The sequence below is a fragment of the Branchiostoma floridae genome, chromosome 4 (genome assembly GCF_000003815.2).
Source record: "Branchiostoma floridae strain S238N-H82 chromosome 4, Bfl_VNyyK, whole genome shotgun sequence".
In the NCBI taxonomy this organism is placed as follows: domain Eukaryota; kingdom Metazoa; phylum Chordata; class Leptocardii; order Amphioxiformes; family Branchiostomatidae; genus Branchiostoma; species Branchiostoma floridae.
Window position 1 is genome coordinate 20653020 of NC_049982.1, and position 19262 is coordinate 20672281.

The 19262-nt window shown below is 40.8% G+C and overlaps 1 protein-coding gene across 1 annotated transcript in view; it reads left to right on the forward strand.

Moving 5' to 3' along the window:
- LOC118412950 (DNA polymerase lambda-like) overlaps positions 1 to 19262 on the forward strand; it is a 38055-nt gene that overhangs the window by 10364 nt on the left and 8429 nt on the right. Inside the window, exons 3-7 of the mRNA XM_035816026.1 lie at positions 3864 to 3941; positions 4269 to 4376; positions 4822 to 4995; positions 5870 to 5998; positions 6749 to 6917. Of these exons, the coding sequence (XP_035671919.1) occupies positions 3864 to 3941; positions 4269 to 4376; positions 4822 to 4995; positions 5870 to 5998; positions 6749 to 6917 (658 nt within the window). The remainder of the gene's footprint in view (positions 1 to 3863; positions 3942 to 4268; positions 4377 to 4821; positions 4996 to 5869; positions 5999 to 6748; positions 6918 to 19262) is intronic.

Sequence of the window (19262 nt, forward strand, 5' to 3'; positions counted from 1 at the left end):
ATTTTCACTGGACCTCTGGGAAAGGGACTAAAGGGCCCAAAGGTGAGAGGGCTGTCCATATTCATTCATTCGTTCAGATGAGGCTTCTTACTTACATGTAGATTTGTAATGACAAATTAACTGCAAGAATCACAGTACAGTATACACATACTGGAACACTTTTCTATTGTGATTCCAATGTATGACAGAATGATACATGTGCAAAGCCCAATTGAATCATGTCCCTAATATCCATGACCAACTACTCCACCCTCAGGAACACCAGGACCTGCCAGTCTGCTAAATACTACTGTAAGGCCACACCAATTTAATTTCTTGGTTCACGGATTCGCTCGTTCCTATTTTTTGTAAAAAAAAATAAAAATAAAAATTACCAATCAGCAAATTTTCACCATTAATGAAACCATTCACCAACTTACTGGTGTAGCAAATTGGCCTTTATATTGTAAGCTCCTTTAAGTGTGGGTACAGGTGCTGTTACTGTACAATAATAGTGTTTTTGTACTTTTTTCAAGCTGAAACCTTTTTTTCTTTATGTTTTGGATTAGCCGTTACCTTTACCCCAACCATTTTACAATTTTTATTTTTATTTCGCCCTCTCGCTCCATATTTTTTATGAAAAAATCCGTGAACCAAGAAATTAAATTGGTGTGGCCTAAATGCAAAAATGTGCATGGTAGTTTTATGTTTGCGGTTTTCACGGTGGCCACTTTACCGTGAACTTAAAACCACCGTGAACATTTTTCCATTATAGTACGTGACTACAGTCTATGGCACTACCACAAACTTAAACCACCGCAAACACTCCATTTTCCTGCTAACTTAAATGCATTTACAGTATATGCTCTCCTCCTAGGTGTTGATTGATTACAGTAACCATGAAACGCATGAGAAACACATTGGAATCACAGTCTGCAATAAGGAAATCTACCAGATATAGATCCTCTAAAGCAAACATCATAAACTCTGACAAGGGAAAAAAAGGGAAGGTAAACATATGATATCTCCTCTTCTGCGGGGTATGTTTCTCCTGTGTTTCCTGAGTTTTAACTAGTGAACTGAGTTTTGGAAGGGATCCTGCCATTCAGCATGATATACCTGCACACACAGTGCTGCCGCCACTGCAAAGGCTGAGATTGTTTAATTTGTTTGGAGGGTTTTGGGGGAGTTTAGTAGAATGTTGAATGCTTCTCACGTGTGCAGGACTAACTTGCAATTGGGTACTTGATATATTGGGTACTTGATATATTGTGAACTAGTGTGCATTTTGCTTCCTAAAATTCTGATTATATCTATTAGAACATAAAACCTCCTTCTGGGCTTTAGTGCTCCTTCAAAACTTACTTAAAACATATCCCTCTTTGTAGTTGCTGCACAGCTATTTCAACTATGAGCTTTTAAAAATCCATTCATTTTCTACCTGCTGCAAAATTGATCCCTGCAAAGTAACATTTCATCTTTTACCACACTTGTCACACCTAGACCGTTCATATCCCACTGCCATTTGAAGCTAAGATCAGGTTCCATTCTGTAGAAGTTTGAGGGAAAACAGATTTATTCTGGTGCTGGGATATAAGAATTTTATTCCACATACCTAGACTTGATATACGGTTGTCTTCAAGGCTGAGGCTGCCCACCAATGCCAGACCTTGAAAAGCCCCCGGCCGTACTGCAGAAACATTGGACTGTTTGATGTGAAGGAACTTCAGGCTTGATATGTTAGAGAAAGACCATTCCAGGATTGCAGAAGAACGGAGATGCTTGATGAAGATTGCTTTTGTTTCTTTGTCGAAGTGAGCTGGTATGCTGTCGAGACAGACTGGAAAGCTGTAAGTGCCTTCATGCCCCACCCAGCTACAAGGCGATCCTTTCTGATGGTCTGGACAGTGACAGATAGCTTCAGCTGGTCTCGAGGGCCATTTTCTGGACTCCTCAGTACGACAGACATCTGGGCACTGTGGACCTGCTGCAAGCATGAAAACTAGATGATAGGAGACCAAAAGTAACACGAGCAGTGCCTTGTTTTGCGCCATCTTGATCGCTGAACAGCAGTCAACATGCTTTGATATTATGATCATGGCCATATAGATTACATGTTTATGCTAGCAGCATATCTTCAGGGTCGCCAGAAGATTGCCAGCTTTGTTTAGGCCACCCTGGGTTAGTGTTGTGGATTACATCATCTGGAAACACCAAGAGGGTGAAAACACAAGAAAGCCAAAAAAGAACAAACCAAAGCCTCATATTCAAAAAGATCACAAATCAAGTAGCAAGAATCATAAGCCAACAGAACACTGTGTAACTACCAAAAATGAATATAATCATATGTCAATGAAGGTTAGACACCCAGGTAATAAGATATGCCAAAAAGCAGTTACTCAAGCAACTGGATATGATTTTGAAAAAAAATCATCTTTCTTTGCATTTGAAACAAGGTTGAAAATCATTTTTTTTACAAAGATGTTTAAATGCAGACTTTAATCTACATGTTGTTGAATTCATCTAATTCATCTTCGCTCACTGGTCTGCAAATCCTGTACATAATAGCACTCAACTGTTACATGAATTCCAAAATTGAAGGTGCAAGTCAGTAATATATACATGTATCTGAAAGGATAGGTTTTACAATCCTGCTGTCATCTCCTTCCTGTTGTATTCCTACTTTTTGATTGATCTTCTGTCTCAAGTCTCATGCTTACCACACAGTGTATTTAAAAGTGAAAGGTAAGATCTACATGTTTTGCACCAATTTCATTTGTTGCTTCTCTGATTTCCCGACTCATTTTTTTCCGATTGGAAAAAAAAAATTTAGTCCCAAGAAAAATAATATAGGTTTTGCTATTGCAGGCCTGTAAAAAACTCATTCCAGGGGCACATACTGTTGATAAACCAATCAGAGAGCTTCTTTGCAGTCACATGATAGAAAACCTATAAGCTTCTTGCATTTCTTCAACACATAATTTTAGTATAAAAACAATTCCCTTTTATTCAGAACAGTGTTATCGAATCAAAGGAAGAGATTCATTGGATAAATCATATGCATGCCATGAAAACCTGAAAACTTGACTACTAACCTTGTTTTTTGTGTTATAAGCCTCATATGTTCACCCCAGACTTTTTGCATTTTTTTTCTCCTTTTTTTTCGACCGACTGCCCCAATATTTTTCTGGAAAAAAAAAAGAATCCGAGGAGCAACAAATTAAATTGGTGTGGCCTAAGCAGAAAGAAATGTCAAAATCTGGGTGCACAAGGCTGTCATCCATGAAATTGACTTGATATGACTTGCAGTATCCAATGGCTGGAGTGGAGACCAGCTTAACTAGTCTGGTCTGGGAGGTTTGATATTGATTCAGGGACGTTTGCCAATAATAATCAGTCTGGAGTTTTTTATTCCATAGGTATGATCTTTGGAAATAGATTGGTCTGGAGAAAATATTCTGTTTAAGTTTTGTTTCAGGATGATAGTAGTCATTATTTTCTAAAACATAATGCAGTAATGTTGCCAATCGTTTAGTTGGTTTAGGAAAAAAAAAAATTTTGAAACAGAAGCTTATCGTAGTGAGTGATTTATTGATTTGAAACTCTTGGCAAGCAAGAGGCTGGGGGAGATTCATAGCACAAAGTTACATAATCTCAATATACAATACATGATACAACTGACACATGACATAATTAAATATTCATGTATCCCCAATAATGCTTTTCTTGCCACTTCGGATATAACAAAACCTATGTGCATGACTACTTTTGTGGTTATTTAGGAGCTAAATTTGATATGATCAATGTTTTTTTCTCTTAGTATTTCAACTGTGATCCATATGAAAAATCAAAGCCTTTAAGTCCCAATCCGCTGTGTTTTTCAGCGGGGAAAGTGGGTATGTGCAGAGCCCTCTACCTCCAAAGGTGTGAACTACAACAAGCACATCACAGACAAGTTCCAGGTGGGTGGCTGGGGTTACTGAAATTTGTATCATATTGTATCTAAGTAAAGGCATGCAAATGTAGAAGTCATATTAAAATATATAAACTAACAGGCCTTCTAATACTAAATCATTTGTTCTAAAACTATAGTTTATAGGTTCGGCTTCTTCTCATCTTAGTGAAGTTGAGATTGTAGGTAGAGATCGATGTAGTGGTTGCCCATGATCAGGAAAAAATAAGTCTCATTAACTTGATTAAGGGTGCAAATACTTTCAGTGAGGAGTGTTTTGTTTTTCCAACATTTTCCTGATGATATGATAGTTTATCTGATATATATGTTCCTGTAGTTGCTGGCGAAGGCATACAAAAACACCAGTGACCAATGGCGTGCCCTGAGCTACACCAAGGCCATTGCAATACTTCAGAGGCACCCCAAACCTATTACTTCATGGGAGGTCAGGCATTGCTGTACTTGTTTTTATCATCTTTTATTCCATCTTTACTTGCTTCACTGGGCCTTGCATTACATGTCAATCAATATGGAAGGAATAGTTTTGGAAGTCTGTTCATTAAGCATTTTCCTTTTTCAATTTTCGAAAGAGGGCTTAAATTCAATGACCTGATGATTGTATTTTGGATGGTGTAAGTTGCATTTGAATGGGCTTAAGTGTTTACATGAAGAGGTAAACACAAAAAAAAACAATCTGTCATTCCACACTAGCCTGGTATCCAGCTGTATTATAACTCCCGAGTCTCTTCTGTCCTCTCCTCTTGCAGAGAAGACAGAAGAGACTCGGGAGCTCTAATACAGTTGGATACCAGGCTAATTCCACACGACCTTGCAGCTATCTGGCAGTCAGGTGATAATCTACTTGTGTCCCACCTGTGTTCCACCTGTAGGAGGCCCACAGTCTGCCAGGTGTCGGGCAGAGACTTGCAGACAAGATCTGGGAGGTGGTTGAGAGCGGACACTTGCGGAAGCTGGACCACCTGGGGCCTGAACACGAAGCCCTGAACTTGTTTAATGATGTATGGGGAGCTGGGGCAAAAACTGCACAACAGTGGCTGCAGCAGGTATGCACCCAATTACACATGGTTGAGGCTGGCATTACTGCCACTTCTTCTTTCCTACAACTTTTCAGGGAATCTGTCTTAATTATTACAGTGTGTATTCTAACATTATGCCTTGATGACCTCGATGAAGAAAAGCTCTCAGGCTAGCTTATTCAGTACAATGAACAAAATGTCTGATTGTACTATACCAGTCCTATAGATGTCTTCGAAATAAACCAAGTGTACGAATGATTTTTGCGCGCTATGTTCTTGTGTCAGCCTCATTTAGATTTATTTTAGCAATGTATCATAGTGCATAACACAGAATTTCTACCAGCAAGCGCAACCAATTATTGTTATTCATTTGTTCATTCACAATTACTAGTAGTGTGATATCTCGTTGAAATATTCAGTCTAGAATCAAAGACTAACAACATTCTTCTTCCAAACTGGGAAATTTTATTCTCTCATACTTATGAATTTGAACATATAACGTTATTGCGTAAACTCTTTCCAACTGTCGTTGTCATCCAGGGATAAACAAGTCCACTAGCCCTATTGTCCAGGGCAAGTGAAAGTGCATGTGCATGTCCTACCCCACTTGCCCGATCGGGCAAGTAAGATTTTTCCATTGATTTTAGTGCAATTTTGATATACTTGTTACTTTTTACAGTCATGACATCAAGCAATTGTCAACAGAGAATTCCATTGCTGGGAGTGAAAATGTATTAACTAGTAACAGTGACATTTGAATTTTGGGCAAGTGAAAAATTGGTTCGGGCAAGTACATTTTTTATGTGCTTGCCCAATAGGACAAGTGGATTTTAGAAAACTTGTTCAACCCTGGTCATTGTCAGAGTTCTGCTTATCGTGTGAATCTGTTCTCCCATACTAGGGGCTCCGCACACTTGACGACCTGAGGACAAAGGCAAAGCTGACGCGGCAGCAGCAGATTGGACTGAAGCACTACGATGACTTCCTGGACAGGATGCCACGGGAGGAGGCAGCGGAAATAGAAAGGACCGTACGTTCTGTCGATAAACATGTTTGAAAGTTTATGAACTTTTCAGACTCTAGTTTGTTTGTATTGCATGCCCAGTTAAGTACCTCATGACATAACGCACCTAGTTTGTACTGAACAGTACAAGGTGCATACCCAGACAGATGTATTTGATCCCCATACACACCCATATGCTCATGTCGAGATGGACCCCTACTATTTTTGGGCAATGGGTTCATCAATGAGGGTCTGCATGGGGGGTCCTGACAATGATTTATGCTGAATTCAGAAAAACACCCTACGTATTACGCTAAATCAAGGAAGGCAATTACGCTTAAGTTGGTCGCCTTGCTACAAATTACGTAGATAAGATGGTTTTCCCCAGAAATTACGGGAAATAAAAATAGGCTGCCTATGCCTTACGTAACAGAGCATGCAGACCCTCATTAATGTGTTGAGTTGTGTCTCTCTTCAAACAGTCAACCTCTGATGACATTCCTCACCAAAGCTAGATACTAATTTTCATCTAAGTGAAGTGAGGAAATAAGTTTAAGTGCCTTTCTCAAGGGAGCAATATCATAGTAACCCCTACAATTTGAACTCAGGACTTGGTTCTGGGCCAGACACCCTGCTAAGATGCCACTCAAGTTTTGATTGATTGATTGAATCAATATCATGTGACAAGTCCACAGTGCAGGTGGTGTGAACAATGTCACAAAAACAACAAAGCACATTGAGTGTTGATAAAAAAACCATATTTATTGACCCTGTAAGGTGCGTGAGATGGCAGAATCTATCAACCCAGGTCTGATGGCGATGGCCTGTGGATCTTATCGGCGCGGGAAGCTTAACTGTGGTGACGTGGATGTGCTCATCACACATCCAGATGGGAAATCTCACAAGGGGATCTTCCAAAAAGTTCTAAATGGCCTCAAGGAAACAGGTAAGGAAAATGTTGAGTTGTTAGCTGCTTTAGTGAACTCTTATATGTCCATTGTTTTTATTGTGTCTTCCCGATGGGGAAAACATATTCAATTTTTGTTTTTGCTAAGTGTGTTCTTTTTCTTTCTTCTTCTACTGTCATGAGCCAATCAGAACCTAGAACTGCCATGAACCAATCAAAGCTTAGAATAGAAGTACATTAGCATATTAGCTGTATACTATAGGTATGAACAATTTTACTCTCACACAATATTATAGGGCTAGCCTATTGGTATAGTATAATTATGTTAATGACCTGGTTCAATAGCCAAGTAGATTTTCTTTTTTACTCTCACGCAATACTATATGGCAAGCCTTATGGTATAGTACTGTGTGTGAGTAGTTTGACAAGAGGCTACAAGGAAAACATATGCATTTTTGCAAAATTGTTACCTTTCTGGTTGTTTGTTTGTTTTTGTTGATGTAACATTTTGACAAACAAAAATTGCCCAAGGCAGTATCAATAAAGTGAGTGTTGAAATTAAGCCTTTGTGTTGTCCCCAACACCCTATTGTTTGATAATGTTTAATGTATGTTTTAAGTTTGACTGATTATGATCTTGCTCCTAAGTGGAGATATTGAGATCAACCCAGGGCCAAGACCACCTAAGTGTCCCTGTGGGAGCTGTAACAAAGCAGTACAGATTAAGCACGCTGCTATTTGTTGTGATGACTGCAATACGTGGTATCATAAGGACTGTATTGAGCTTGGCTCTCAGGTATACACTGTATTAGCAACCCACCGATCATACTCATGGATATGCTGTGACTGCGGCATACCAAACTTTGCATCAGACATGTTCGACATCACTGATGACAGCTTTCATTCGGTAAATTCATTTGATACGCTGAACTCCAGCACAAGTTTGCCAGGTGACACACCAATGGCCACATCCACTCCACTTAGATCAAAGCAGGGGAAAACTCACACTAGAGGTAATGGTCACAAAAAGGGGAGCAAGGCAAAACTACTGCTGGTAAACTGCCAGAGTGTTAGAAACAAAACTGCTGAATTGGCAACTGTGATTGACACTTATAAACCAGACATATTAGCAGGTACAGAGTCATGGCTCAATGAAAACATATCAAGCAGCGAAATATTCCCTGACAGCTATATAGTACACCGTAAAGACAGACAAACTGGCCCAGGAGGTGGTGTATTTCAGGCAAACAGGGATGATCTGATTGTCACACACAGAACAGATCTGGACACAGATTGTGAGATCATTTGGACACAAACCCAACTTGCAGGAAAGAAACCGCTTATGATTGGTACATACTACAGACCTCCATCAGATCAAGGCAGTAGTCTGGATGAGCTTGACAGCTCTATAAATAAAATGGGAACTAAGATAAACTCCGACAACGTAATCATTTTTGGAGATTTCAACACCCCTGGTATAAATTGGGATGTCAGCACAACAGACAACGCTCAGAACCATACAGGACAGGCACAGAAACTACTGCACTTAGTGGATAACCATGGGCTATTCCAAACAGTTCAGGAACCAACTAGAAATGGTAATATTTTGGACCTGGTCTTAGTTAATAACCCAAACATAATTGAAAAGACCACAGTAGTTCCGGGAATAAGTGACCATGACATGGTTCTAGTGGACGTGAACTTGGCACCCAAACAGAACAAAAAAACAAAAAGGAAAGTGTACATTCGCACGAAATCTGACGAGCCGGCTATCAAGAATGACCTTGAGGACTATGCTACAAACTTTAACCAGAGAACAAAAGACATGTCGGTGACACAGAAATGGGATGACTTCAAAGGAAAAATGAAGCACACAATGAACAAGCACATTCCTAGTAAAATAACATCAAGCAGATACAATCTGCCTTGGTTTAACAGAAACTTAAGAAGACACTGTCGGAAGAAACAACGTCTTTACAATAAAGCTAAGAGAACAGGGCAAGAGGAAGACTGGAACAAGTACAAGAAAGTAAAAAAAGGAGTACAGAAAAGCATAAGATCAGCACACTCAAAATACGTGGCGAACATACTTGGAGAAGCTATAACTGACAAACCAAAAACATTCTGGTCATACATAAAAGGCCTGAGGAGAGACCTTGTTGGGGTAGCCACTCTGAAGGTGGGGAGCACCATTATAAGTGACAGTGAAAAGAAAGCAGAAGCACTCAGTTCACAGTTTAAAAGTGTATTCACAGAAGAAGACACCACAGACATGCCATCTCTTGGAAACCCCTGCACCACTCCTATGGAACATATAGACATTTCTACGTATGGTGTAGAAAAAATGTTGCAAGGCCTTAATCCGTCCAAAGCATCCGGGCCCGACCAAATACCGCCTTGGTTCCTCAAAATGACAGCCAGTGAAATCGCACCTGTTTTGACTAACATTTTCCAACAATCGCTTGACACAGGAGAAATCCCCCCAGACTGGAGAGATGCAAACATATGCGCCATTTTCAAAAAGGGAGATAGAGCGGTTCCCAGTAACTACAGACCTGTTTCACTAACCTGTATTTCCTGTAAACTACTCGAACACATTATTCATAGCCATATCATGAAACACTTGGAAGGCCACAATATACTAACGGACTACCAGCATGGTTTCAGAGCAAAGCGATCAACAGAAACACAGCTTATTTTAACAGTTCACGACATAGCTGGGGCACTGAACAATAAAAGACAGGTGGATCTAGCAATACTTGATTTCACTAAAGCCTTCGACAAAGTCCCACATAGCAGACTCATAACAAAACTGGAGTACTATGGAATTCAAGGTTCTACATTAAACTGGTTAAAGGCTTTCCTGACGAATAGAGAGCAAACGGTAGTGGTAGAAGGGAAGGCCTCAGCTCCAGTTAAAGTAGCATCGGGAGTTCCGCAAGGGACTGTTCTGGGACCATTGCTCTTCCTCTTGTACATAAACGACTTGCCAGACCAGCTCGATTCAAGTGTGAGGTTATTCGCCGATGATTGTCTGCTATATATAGAGGTATCTGCAAAGAATGACTCACAACTTCTTCAGAAAGATCTGAACACCCTGGAAGAATGGCAAAGGAAATGGCTTATGCAGTTCAATCCTGATAAGTGCTATATCATGCACATAACGAACAAACGCACGCCAAATGTGTCCCCTTACCAGTTTTGTGGTCAGACATTAGCAACCACAAAAAGCCACCCATACCTAGGTGTTACGTTAACAACTGGGCTGAAGTGGGGTGTCCATGTTAACAAAATAACAACCAAGGCTAAACAGACATTGGGAGTAATCAAACGCAACTTGTGGGCATGCCCAGCCCGCGTAAAATCACTTGCATACACGTCACTGGTAAGACCTAACCTTGAATATGCTGCAACAGTATGGGATCCGTATACAAAGAAAGACAAAGATAAACTTGAAAGGGTACAGAACCAAGCTGCCCGATTCTGTACAAACAACTGCAACAGGGATGCTAGTGTTACCAAAATGAAAACAGATCTACAGTGGACATCACTTGAAGACAGAAGGAAAATGTCCAGACTTTGCATGATGTACAAAATGACCAATAAGCTGGTGGACGTACCGACTGATAAGTATCTAATACCAGCTCAAAAAAGAACAAGAAACAGCCATGACTTCAAGTACCAGAGTTTCCAAGCTAGGATTGATGTGTTCAAAAATTCGTATTTTCCCAGAACTATCGTAGATTGGAATTTGTTATCACCAAGTACAGTAGGGGCATCTTCTCTGGATAGTTTTAAAGAACGCTTGCAGTTAGATGTGCAAAAGTTAGGTGTGACGGATCGTTCAGTGTAATATAACCAGCTGCTGCCGCGCCGCGTGCCTGCGAAGCTGGTGTGTTACGCCGAATGGCGGTTATACCGGCTATACAGATACAGATACAGATACAGATACAGATACAGATACAGATACAGAAGTGTTAGACTTCTGAAAGTGTTGAACCTTCCATTTTGCTAGCCTCTCTGCAGTTCTCGTATGTTGTATTGAGGTCATATGAAGGTTTAAGAGTATTTTCGGTTGAATCTTTGTTTATTCATAATCATTAGAAAACTCAAAGTGCTTTTCATTGAGGTTATGAGGGTAAAAGGAAAGGTCAGACAAAGTATAGCAAAGATACAGGTTACATAAAAGTCCTAAATAGATTCATACACATGCTGTTATAAGGTACACTAGATTGTTATATACATGTCATCTTTGGTTTCAATGAGAGAATTTGAATTGTATATGCAGTATACAGTAGCAAGTGCAAGTAAAATATATCCTCGTGACACACAAACACACAGTATAGGTTTAGTGTGATCTCTTAAGTACACAACAGTACAGTGTTTAATGTGTGTCAACCATTGTCAAATCAATGCTATTAAAGTAATCAAACAAATAAAAGAAGCAAAGGATATAAATTACATTACAGGTACAGTCTGAAACATAACAAGGCTTATCTAGTATGATATCATAATGTGCAATCATTGTTGAACATGTTGTTCATGTTGTGTGAATACAGAACATTTAGTACACACAAAATATATTGGTACATGCAAAACAAATAAAATGAATGCAGAAAATTATTGATGAATGTCAAACAATATTGATGAAAGTAGAACATCATTGATGACTAGTGAATGCAGAACATAATTTGTGAATGCAGACATTATTGATGGATATTGTACCACCTGTGAAAGCAAAACAGAAAATTACTGTTGAATGCAGAATGATATTGCTGAATGCAGAACATTTTTGGTTAAAACAGAATATTGAACAATGCTAATCATATTTTGTGACAGTGCAGATTATATGATTGGCATAAAAGTGAATGCAGAACCTTCACGATGTCACTGAGAAAACCACTGCGCAAGTTTCAAGATTAATAGTATAATGGTTCCAGCTGGTAGTAAGATGGAATTAATTTCCCAATGAGGTATTTTCTTTGTGCAAAGCTAGTTAATGATTTTCTCACTGTTGATGGAACCCTTCTCAGTCTGTTTAACTCACACTTGTTGGGTTGATGTAATGTTGGTGCGTCATTAGACCATTGGTGATGCCACAGTTTGTTATTCACTGTTTATTCTATTGCTACATGGGGGCCCCAATGCCCTTTTGCGTAGAGCGTAATCGGCCGTTTTAATTTTACGTAGAGCGTAGACGGATCGCTTAATTCAACGTAGAGCGTAATCAGTGCATTTTGCGTAGAGCCTAATTGACTCTTTTAATTCTACGTAATGCGTTGTAGCTCGCCGGAATTTACCGAAAAACGTAATGGATGAATTGTGCGTATAGCGGAATCAAACCTGCCCTAACCATTGCCCTAAGTCCCTTCAAAATGCAGGAAATTGCGTTTCAGAGGGTCGAAATTTCAAAATTTCCGTGGACCTCTTTGCGACACCCCGCACCATCTGCGCTCACGGCGACATGGTGAAAATATGGTGGGGGCGTCGCCCTCAAAAACTTAAACTGTATTTTCAATAGAAATTGCATTATAGATTCGTCCATGAAGGTTAGACATCCAGGTATTAAATAAGATACGAGAAGTATGCCAAAAACAGTTACTCCAGCAAAATCATATCCAGTTGCTTATTTTTATTTGAGTAACTGTTTTGGCGGCATTAAGTATTGCCTTGTCTGCTCGGAGAAAAAGTTGCCCCTCAAATGCAGGAAGTAACGTTTCAGAGGGTCAAGATTTCAAAATTTTCCCGGGGAGCATGCCCCGCGACCCCCTAGGATTGTCGCGCCATCGGCGCTTAAGATGATAAATTCGGTCAGCATTATTGCCCCCCCCCCCGCCAGACCCCCGCGTTAGAAATTTGCTGCCGCCGCGTCTGCCACCGGTTACCATTGATGGTCATTGATACTTTTAACTCAACTTTTTTCACTTCTATGTATCATAAATACCATCTTTGACACAAACGCTCAGTCGCTCGGTGATGAGTTCTGTATAATGTGTGGGGAAGCTTTCGAATTTAGCGTAGAGCGTAGAGAGGCTCCCTGAATTCAGCGTAATACGTAGCCGGTCACCAGAATTTAGCGTAGAGCGTTGTCGGGACCCCCCCATTGGGGCCCTCCTACATGTGAGGTTAAAAGGGCATTCCACTCCAGAAGGGAGTCTTGTTTTCCAATAGATAATGTGTCAATGAATACATAATCAGCCGAATTTTGTGGAATTCACCTTGGGATGAATTACGGGATGTGTGTTTTATAAAACAATAATGACACTCACTAAACCCATGCAGACCCTACCCATGCATTCCCTATACGCATAGACACTTTGTTTATCGTACATATTTTCGGAACAAATGAGGTACGCTAATCACACCGAGAAGGCAAATTGCTCATAAGATAGCAAAGAATACAAGAACAAGACGAGATTTCTTAGCGAACCGAAAATTAGTTTTGTAACCTTACCTAAAAGTTTTGCATTGTATTCAGCCATAGGATTAATTCAATTAGAGGGTACTTGGGGAGTTTAGTAGAAGACTGAATGCTTTTGAGGCATGTGGAGCAACTGGGTACTTTATCGTATAGTGTGAAGTAGTATGCAGTTATCACTTCCTAAAACTAATATCTATCGGAAAATAACACTCCCGTGTGGAGTGGAATGCCCCTTTAAGGTTTCCTCTCTGGCTATATTGGCAGTTTGGCCTTCCATTTTGTAATCAATGAATTAAGAAAGAACTGTAATTGTACTGAATATTTATAGCTGGGCATGAAAGAATTCTAAATATATTGCATAATTTGTTTGACCATATGGATGGTGTAATCAAGTTTTATTTTCCCTGATATTATTTTTCTAACAGAAAATACAGCACTTTGGTATATACCGCTGCAACTAAATTATGTTTTTATGTGCTTAATGATCAAAGCTACAAGTGTACATTAACAGATCTTGATATCTACTACTTATTGTTATAGATGTGAGTAACTATTGATGATGTGATGTATCCAAGCATGATATCAGATTCATCAGTATCATGCACTTCAATACTCACTTCATACTGATGCACTTAGTAACATTTTTAGATTTGTAGTTTTTATACTTGTTGTCTCCATTGCATAGGAATGTGACATTTGTAGCTTGGAGTAACATAAGAATCAAAGTGTACATACAATGCACTCCCCACCAAGGAGGAGAGTGTGGACAGAACATGGGAGATATGGTAGAAAGGTCACAATCTTCCCCTGAACAACCTCTGCTTGGAGAGTAGATATTATTCCCCTTTTTGTTACGCTCCATGCCCCTGTAGGAAGGCCTGGTGGAGGTTACCATACTTTTACAAGACCTCCCACTGGTGGTCTGGTATTAACTAGGATAGCACCAGGTAGGGCTATGCCCCAGCAATCTAACATAACGTTACCATGAGCAACTATCTGTATATTACTATTAGTCATCACTTTGGTCACAATGCTGGCGTTTCAGTCAGGCAACAGCAGCTCGCTGCATCAAAGGATTTGTCCTGCCCCAGTGCAGCACTTAAAATTCCAAACATCATTTTCTGAAAGCCATATGATCTTCTATCAGCATGTAGCAACATGACGCTGTGCTGTACACTCATTCTTACTCATCCACGTGATAGACTGGTGAAAGTGGGATTCCCCAACGTAACGATGACGTTAACCAATCACAAGAACGGGATTCCGAATCGCCCGGAATTGTCCAATCAGAAGCGAGAGTGCACTATATAGCTTATTATGCAGGTGCAGCGCGCCAGAAACACTACAGACAACACTACAGAAGTCGGAAGTCAAGTTCGCTGGTGGGAACATTATGTCTGCTGCTGACGAATTCAGGAGAGGCCCACGCCGACGGAACGCCATGGGGAATGTCTTGGAAGGAATCGACGCAAATACTCTGCAGAATCTTCGAGAAGAGTACAGCGAGCGTACCGAGGAGGGGCACCGGGTGGACCCGGCAATGGTCCCGGCTTCAGAGGAGAGTGTGCTGCCGACCAGCCCGCTACTACTGCGGCGGAGAAACGCCGTGCCAGACGTGCGGGTCGGAGTGGAACGTGCCGAGCTCAGGAGGCTGAGGGAGCAGTACGGAGTGTCCTGGAGACCAAACGGAATTTTCCTCAGCAATGCCGTCTTTTGATACTCTCTCCGGCGGGGGAATTCAGGAACTGATACTTTCTTATCCCAATACCAATACAAGACACGGGTCTGCCACAGCTGAGACCCTCAAGGCCGAACTCTACAGGTTTGCCAGGGTAATTCAAATATAAGCCCACCTTGCCCAGATATCATGATCCAGAAAAGTGACAAGAACGATCACGAACTCTGCAGCTGACATTGGCTTCTAATTATTGTCCACTGATGTTTTTTTTAAGATTACCATCATTTTTATACAGTTAAAAGTTTTATACTGTAAATATTGCGGAATTGTTGTAATGTTATGTATTATTTTGTCGTGCGAATAAATGTCCTGTATTACTTTGACTCTAGTGTTGTTTTGTCTGACCGGTTCGTTGAGTTGGAAAATAACTAGGTGCAAACTCTAGCTACCCATCCATGTTTGGGGCACGGGTTCCAATCTAATTTGAAGCAATAATTCCCCTGTGTAACCCAATTTCCGCCAGCGAAAGTTTCTGTAGTGTTGGATTTCCACACAACTCATCAAAAATTGGTTATCGGGAACTTGGTCGCCTAGAAAATTAAGAAATGCATTCTCAGTAACGTGAGACCTCGGTGTGGGGCCGGCCCTCTATTAGATATAAAATAGCTGGTCCGGCGACCTTTGATCATGAATGGCGTCATTCGAAATGTGGACTTTTTGTCGAGGTTTTATTTGATATTCCCTTCATCAGCTTAGCTTGAAGATGGTTAGTTTGGTATACCTCCACCTGGCCCCCTATGTCCCAATGGTTCCTGTAATATTTACCTTTTCCCCCCGAACACGTCACGGGTCGTGCCCCAGGGCACATACCTGGATGACGTAGTCATGACTCATCGGACGACACCTCGCCCTTTAAACAGTACAGGTCGGTACACCAGGAAACGAATCTCTGCAAAGTAGACTATTCAAGATTGTTCAAAAGTCTGTTCCAATGCATTTGACGTAAAACGTGTCTTGTCTCTTTTGTTGCACTCCGAGTGCAGAGATCAAATTTTTCAAGCTGCACCTGGAATGTATCACTTGTCAAAAATGCCAACGGACAGTCCAGGTTGTCTAGCTAGTTTGAAGTGCAAGATTCATGACGCCCACAAGATCGTGTTCTAAACTTTTGTGGAGAAAATGTGGGTCTCTGACGTGCGCAAACAGTGCCATGTACCCTATAAACAGATGTACGTTTGCACATTGTACAAAATTATCGCCATCATGACTTTTTTAAGACACCACATCATCTCTGCTTTACACGTATGGTATTTCGTTTTGGATAACTCTGGTCTGATAGGACCACACTTAACGTACAACTGAGCAAGCCCAGAGTGAAAATGCGAAATACGAAAGAATCGCACGACGGCTCTGCTCTACCAATTGCTTCCATGAAAATATGTCTTGTCTGTTGACTTTGGAATTGGATCTCTGCAAAGTACTTCGATGTGAAACCTGATCACAGTCCAAGGACAACCGGCTTTTTACATAATGGCCGTACAGAGTCACGATGATTGTTATGTTGCTGAACTATCGAGTAAGACGAAACTGGCAAAACTCAATATTATGTAATAGGTATTTGTTTTAAATTAATGTTTATGTTGAAGGTTTAGGCTTAAGTGTTCTTTTTTTTTCTGACCGCAACAAAAGTCTGAAAATGTGTCCACAAAATGGCGGAAAAATAAGATGATTTCTGACAGACTATCGGACCCACTGAATATTAAAATTCAATCTTCTGTTGTGAGGGGGCTCTGGGAAATGAATGTTTTATTGGCGGGAACTCTCCATGGACCAATTGTCTGGGTCTTAGCTAGGACGTTCAATCAATTGGATTTCGGTTTGACGCAATGTTATTACGTTAGTCATTTAAAAAAAATGTAATTTCGCTTTGTTATTTTGTACAGTATGAGATATGCTGTATTTCACAATGGAATGCAATTTCGAAGTGCTAGGTTTGTTCAAGGACGTTATATGAGACTGGTGGCTGGAATTTCTAGAAAGCTACGTCGGTACCAAGGATTATCTATATGATTTTGAACCCGAAATTCTGTATCTATATAGCCGGTATAAGACAACCTCCCTTCGACGTAACACACCAGCTTCGCAGGCACTCGGCGCTGAGGTAAATTATTGAAGAACACGACTTGAAAATTGGAGTGCGTGACATTACATGTACATGTACATGTACCAGTATTTGACGTGTGTTCTCACAGGACCACAGGCGTGGCAATGACGTCACGATGACGTCATTTGCCATCTTGTTTCTATGACAACCAAACATTTCGTGACTTTTACGGCACAAGTAAGATAGGTTGTATCATTCACTGAAATGTATATTTTGTGGTGTGCCATTTGTCACGAATTCTTTTGGATGATATTCATCCCCCTATTGATTGCGACACTGTGCATTGTCACAACATAATGTTGAATTTGCTTGAACCATATGACATCATAGGGATGAGTCACAGCTACCGAAAACAAGGCCTCTGACGGGAAGATCCGAAGTTATCTGCAAGAGTACCGTAGAAGCATCCAGGAGGCATTGGTAGGTAGACCCGGTGTAGCAGGCTGGAACCGGACGTAGGACCGGCGATGCCGGACTGCATGAGGATCGGGGTTGAACGAGACCGCTTTGATTTTTGAAGGATTCAAACATTAAACTCCCACGTCGCATCTCTCTCAAGAAAAGGAAAACGTTTAATAACCCTCAATCAAGAAACTCTCAGAAAATTGTTACAAAACGAGTCCTTCTAATTCTAGTCACCCAGTTTCATGTTCTCTTCGTGGCAAAAAGTGAGCAAGTTTAAGATTGATTGCCTTGAATCACGTACGGGAAGAAGCGCTGAAACAGTGTCAGGTTGCTATGTGCTGTACATTAGCGACCCCTGGCGGTTGGTCTGTATACTGCAGGCCATGGGTATTAGTTTGCACTGTGTAGTATGGATTATCTCCGACAGGTGGCTCTAGTAGATCAGGTCGGAGACAATGGATGAGCGAGGACTTCAATGGAACAATGTGGTTATAATTAGATGGAACTGATGTCAGTCTGTCAGTGTTAGATCATAAAATTCCCATCAACTGGACTGCAAACAACTTGCAACAGCAAATTGCATGAATAAGGCACTTACTTCATAATGGAGATCTGAACATGTGATACTTGGAGTTGGACTGACATTTCTTTCCCTACTACAGAATTGGATGGGCCCTTTATTAATTGGCCCTTTATTAATTGTCATGATCATGAATACTTGATTTGGCTCCTACTTAGAATAGTCTTATAGGCAGAGTTTAATAATTTATGTCCCCAAAGTCAATAGAATCAATTATAAATACCCCTGTTCATGAGTCTAGATTCATGTAGAGGCAAGAGCAAAACAGAAGACAACAAATCAACAATGTCCAACAATAAAATATTGTCTTTTATTAATTATTTGAGTGGACTTATATGTGACCATATTCCTGATCAGCTCTACTAGTATATGACAGGTACCTTTGTTTATAAGTCATACAGAAACGCTTTATGTATGTATACCAGCTAAAATAGTGACGGACTTAGACTTCGCAGATGATATTGCGTTGATATCCGACACTGCAGTAATGCAGTCGAGCGTAAATGTCAAAGGATTGGCCTACAGTTGAACACGAAAAAGACTAAGGTCATTGCTTTCAATTCAACAGACAAGAATGTTGCTACTCTTGACGGCACTCGACTAGAGGTAGTACCCGACTTCAAGTACCTCGGTGGCTGGATTGCCTCAACAGCACACGACATGAAAGTGAGACGAGCACTAGCTTGGAATGCCTTACACAGCATGAGGAGAGTGTGGCAGTCGGGAATGGCTGACGACCTTAAACGACGCCTCTTTGTCTCTACAGTCGAGTGTGTGCTGCTGTATGGCTCAGAAACCTGGACACTAACAATACAGGATGAGAAGGCACTGGATGGCATGTACACAAGAATGCTAAGGAGAGCTCTAAATGTGTCTTGGGAGGACCATGTAAAGAACACAGCACTATATGGTAACCTGCCTAGACTAAGTGATAAGATCAGGCAAAGGCGCATGCAGCTCTCTGGCCACTATGTGCGACACCCAGAACTAGTGGCAAATGAGTTTATCTTATGGGAACCGGTCCAGGGTAAAAGAAAACCTGGCAGGCAGAAAAACCACCTTTATAGACACACTCAAGCGAGATTCCGGGCTCGACAGACTGAGCAGCACAAATGAACTACGTTCACTGATGAAGGA